General features: G+C 32.8%; 1 protein-coding gene across 1 annotated transcript; it reads left to right on the top strand.

Moving 5' to 3' along the window:
• The first annotated feature begins 635 nt into the window (after positions 1-635).
• On the top strand, positions 636-2,788 carry LOC131623520 (3-ketoacyl-CoA synthase 4-like). Its single transcript, XM_058894530.1, has one exon. It carries the CDS (start codon positions 1,014-1,016, stop codon positions 2,532-2,534), a length of 1,521 nt encoding a protein of 506 aa, XP_058750513.1. The 5' UTR covers positions 636-1,013; the 3' UTR covers positions 2,535-2,788.
• Positions 2,789-3,746: the final 958 nt, after the last annotated feature.

Below are 3,746 nucleotides of genomic sequence, written 5' to 3' on the forward strand. Positions count from 1 at the left end.
ATTAATCACTCCAAACAAAATCGTTCATTTGTCGAATTCACCTACTTGTTGAGCTTGTGACTTCTCATTAATAACACAACTTCGACTTCAAATTAAGAACACAACTCGACTTCTCGTCTAATGCATAACTCAACTTCAAGTCGAAAAACACAACTAGTTAAAAAAAACTTTAAAATACAAACAATATTTTTCTTAGACAAGTCTATGCTTACATTCTTTTGATTAAATAAATAATATTATAGAATAATAAAATTGAACAACTTAAAAATAATTAATTTTATTTATGATAATGACTAAGATTTAAAACATTTTCTATAATATCTCAAATTATAAGATATTTGATCAATTCATAAAGATTAATTAAAAATGTAATAAATTTAATATAAAATAAAATTTAAAAAATATTTTTATAAATGATATTAAAAAAAGATAAAAATTAAACAAAGATAAATTATTAAATAATTAAATATATGATAAAAAATAAACATTACTATTTTATTACAATTATTAAAGTCAACTTTTATCACTACTTTCAATTTTTAGCTATATATATCCAGCTGCCACTTTTAATTCTTGAATACAAGGAGTATAGTATACCTCAAATATACTAATTTATTTTCTTAGAGAGTGAATACCAAAAAAAACAATTTGAATGATTATACTAGTTTTCGTTTCCGTGGTTTGACCGCTACCTCTCTTCCTAAATCCTACCCTTTTTTAATTCCTTCCTTCCTTCCTTCCTTTCCCATTTTATATTTCCGCAGCCATCTTCCAATACTCACACCATTTCTTCTCAATCTCATAACAAACAAAAACACAGAAATAAATAGCATAGCCTCTGTGTTTCTATGACTCTCTCTGTCACACACAGTCTGTTTATTTCATAGCCTGAGCTTTCTTGTTTTTCTTTCTCTTTCACTTCAATACTAGTAAATCATCACCTTTTCCAACACATACACACTCTTATTTTTTATTTTCACTTCTCAGTTCTCATCAATCTCAATCTCAACAACATGAGTTCTGATCAACGAGGAGATGACAACCTTCAGATCCATCAAACTCGACGATTACCCGATTTTCTCCAAACCGTAAATCTCAAATACGTCAAACTAGGTTACCATTACCTAATCACACACCTCTTAACTCTCTGCCTAATCCCCCTAATGTCCATCATCATAATCCAAGTCTCCCAAATGAACCCCCAAGACCTCCACCATCTCTGGCTCCACCTCAAATACAATCTCGTCTGCGTCATTACTTGCTCCGCTATTCTCGTTTTCGGATCCACCGTTTACATCATGACCCGACCCAGATCCATTTACCTTGTCGACTACTCTTGCTACAAACCCCCTTCCAATCTCACCGTTAAATCCACCAAGTTCATCCAACACTCCAAACTCAAAGGCGATTTCGACGATTCGTCTTTGGAGTTTCAGCGCAAGATTCTAGAACGTTCTGGCCTCGGCGAAGAAACCTATCTCCCTGAAGCTATGCATAGGATTCCACCCACTCCTAACATGGCTTCCGCCAGAGAAGAAGCTGAACAGGTTATGTACGGTGCTCTTGATAATCTTTTCGCTAATACAAAGATTAAGCCTAAAGAAATTGGTATACTTGTTGTTAATTGTAGTTTGTTTAATCCAACTCCGTCGCTTTCGGCGATGATTGTTAACAAGTATAAACTAAGAGGGAATATAAGGAGTTTCAATTTAGGTGGTATGGGTTGTAGTGCAGGTGTTATCGCTATTGATCTTGCCAAAGACATGCTTCAGGTTCATAGAAACACTTATGCTGTTGTTGTTAGTACTGAGAATATTACTCAGAATTGGTATTTCGGTAATAAGAAATCTATGTTGATACCTAATTGTTTGTTTCGTGTTGGGGGTGCCGCGGTTCTGCTTTCGAACAAAGGCTGTGATAAAAGGAGGGCTAAGTATAAGCTTGTTCATGTCGTGAGAACTCATAAAGGTGCGGACGATAAAGCGTTTAAGTGTGTGTATCAAGAGCAGGACGATGTTGGTAAAACTGGTGTTTCTTTGTCGAAAGATCTTATGGCGATTGCGGGTGGAGCGCTTAAGACTAATATAACGACTTTGGGTCCGCTTGTGTTACCGGTTAGCGAACAGCTTTTGTTTTTTACTACCTTGGTTGTTAAGAAACTTTTTAATGCGAAGGCGAAGCCTTATATACCTGATTTTAAACTTGCTTTCGAGCATTTTTGTATACATGCTGGTGGGAGAGCTGTGATCGATGAGCTTGAGAAGAATTTACAGCTTTTGCCTAATCATGTTGAGGCGTCGAGGATGACTTTGCATAGATTTGGGAACACTTCGTCGAGTTCAATTTGGTATGAGTTGGCTTATATAGAAGCGAAAGGGAGGATGAGAAAAGGGAACAGAATTTGGCAGATTGCATTTGGGAGTGGTTTTAAGTGTAACAGTGCAGTGTGGCAGGCTATGAAACATGTGAAAGCTTCACCTATGAGTCCATGGGAAGATTGCATTGATAGGTACCCAGTTGAGATTGTTACATAGTTTGATTTGATAGTTGTTCTAGTTTTATGAGTCAATATCAGTTAGAGAAGAGTCTTTGCACATTTTTATGATCTTCATTTGTTTTTGTTTCCTAAAAATTTATTGTTGGGTCAGTGATGTTGTCTGGTTTAGATGTCAGTGTTACTTGGTCCATGTTAGTTGCTTGAGTTCTAGTTACTCTTATTCAACCATTATCTTGAGTAAGTAATTAATTATTTATGCAGATTAGTAGTGTCCATATTATTGAGTATTAATTCATTCTAAGTACTGTACTATTTATTTCACATATTTACATGTTGGAACTTTAATAAGACAGAACTTGTTGGAACTTTAATATGACATAAAGATGCACAAAATTATGGGATAAGGGAAAAAAGTCTAAATGAATACTAGTAGCGATGCAAATTCATTGATTGAATTATTAAAAAAGTACTAGTAATAAGCTGGTGGAGAAAGTTGAAATAAAGTGTTATATTCCCACGTGTTACTTAAACATTTTCTCAGATGCTTTTTTTATTAAATCTGCATGACAAAGCACATGGCCAGCCTCAGAACTAAGAATCCCTTTTATAAAAGAGAAAAGTGTGATCCATTTATTTGCTGTGTTGTAGCATTTATTTGCTGTGTTTAGCGCGTTGTGCGATAAACTACACCTATGTATGTATGCTTTTAGTCCATGCCGAATGAGGTGTATTTGTTTTTTAGTTTGTTAGTCCATGCCGAATGAGGTGTATTTGTTTTTTAGTTTGTTACTATTACATTATAGTTCATGCATGCCTAATGAGGTGTGTTGTTTTTTTGTTTGTCAAAGTTGGAGTGGTTGATATTTTGATTTTTTGGTCAAATATGAGATAATATTGAATTGAATATATGTGCTATAATTAATGTAATTATTGATTATGGTTGCAAAGCTTCTAACTTCATTGACTATTTTTATATTTTGAAATATAACTTTATTGACTATTTGATGGATACTATATTGGTTTATATCATGTGTCTCCTTTATTTGTCATTTTATAAATAAAAAAATTGAATAATATATTTTTCTTTAAACAAAAACTTTAATAAATATGTAAATAATATTTTAGACATATTTATCATTATATTACCAATATTTTATACAATATTAAAAATTAATATTATACATTTATACACAAATTATATGCATTAGCTATGCTTTTGTTAATATTTATCAAATAGTGTCAAGTTTTA

This window comes from Vicia villosa, unplaced genomic scaffold, assembly GCF_029867415.1.
Source record: "Vicia villosa cultivar HV-30 ecotype Madison, WI unplaced genomic scaffold, Vvil1.0 ctg.000073F_1_1, whole genome shotgun sequence".
Lineage (NCBI taxonomy): Eukaryota > Viridiplantae > Streptophyta > Magnoliopsida > Fabales > Fabaceae > Vicia > Vicia villosa.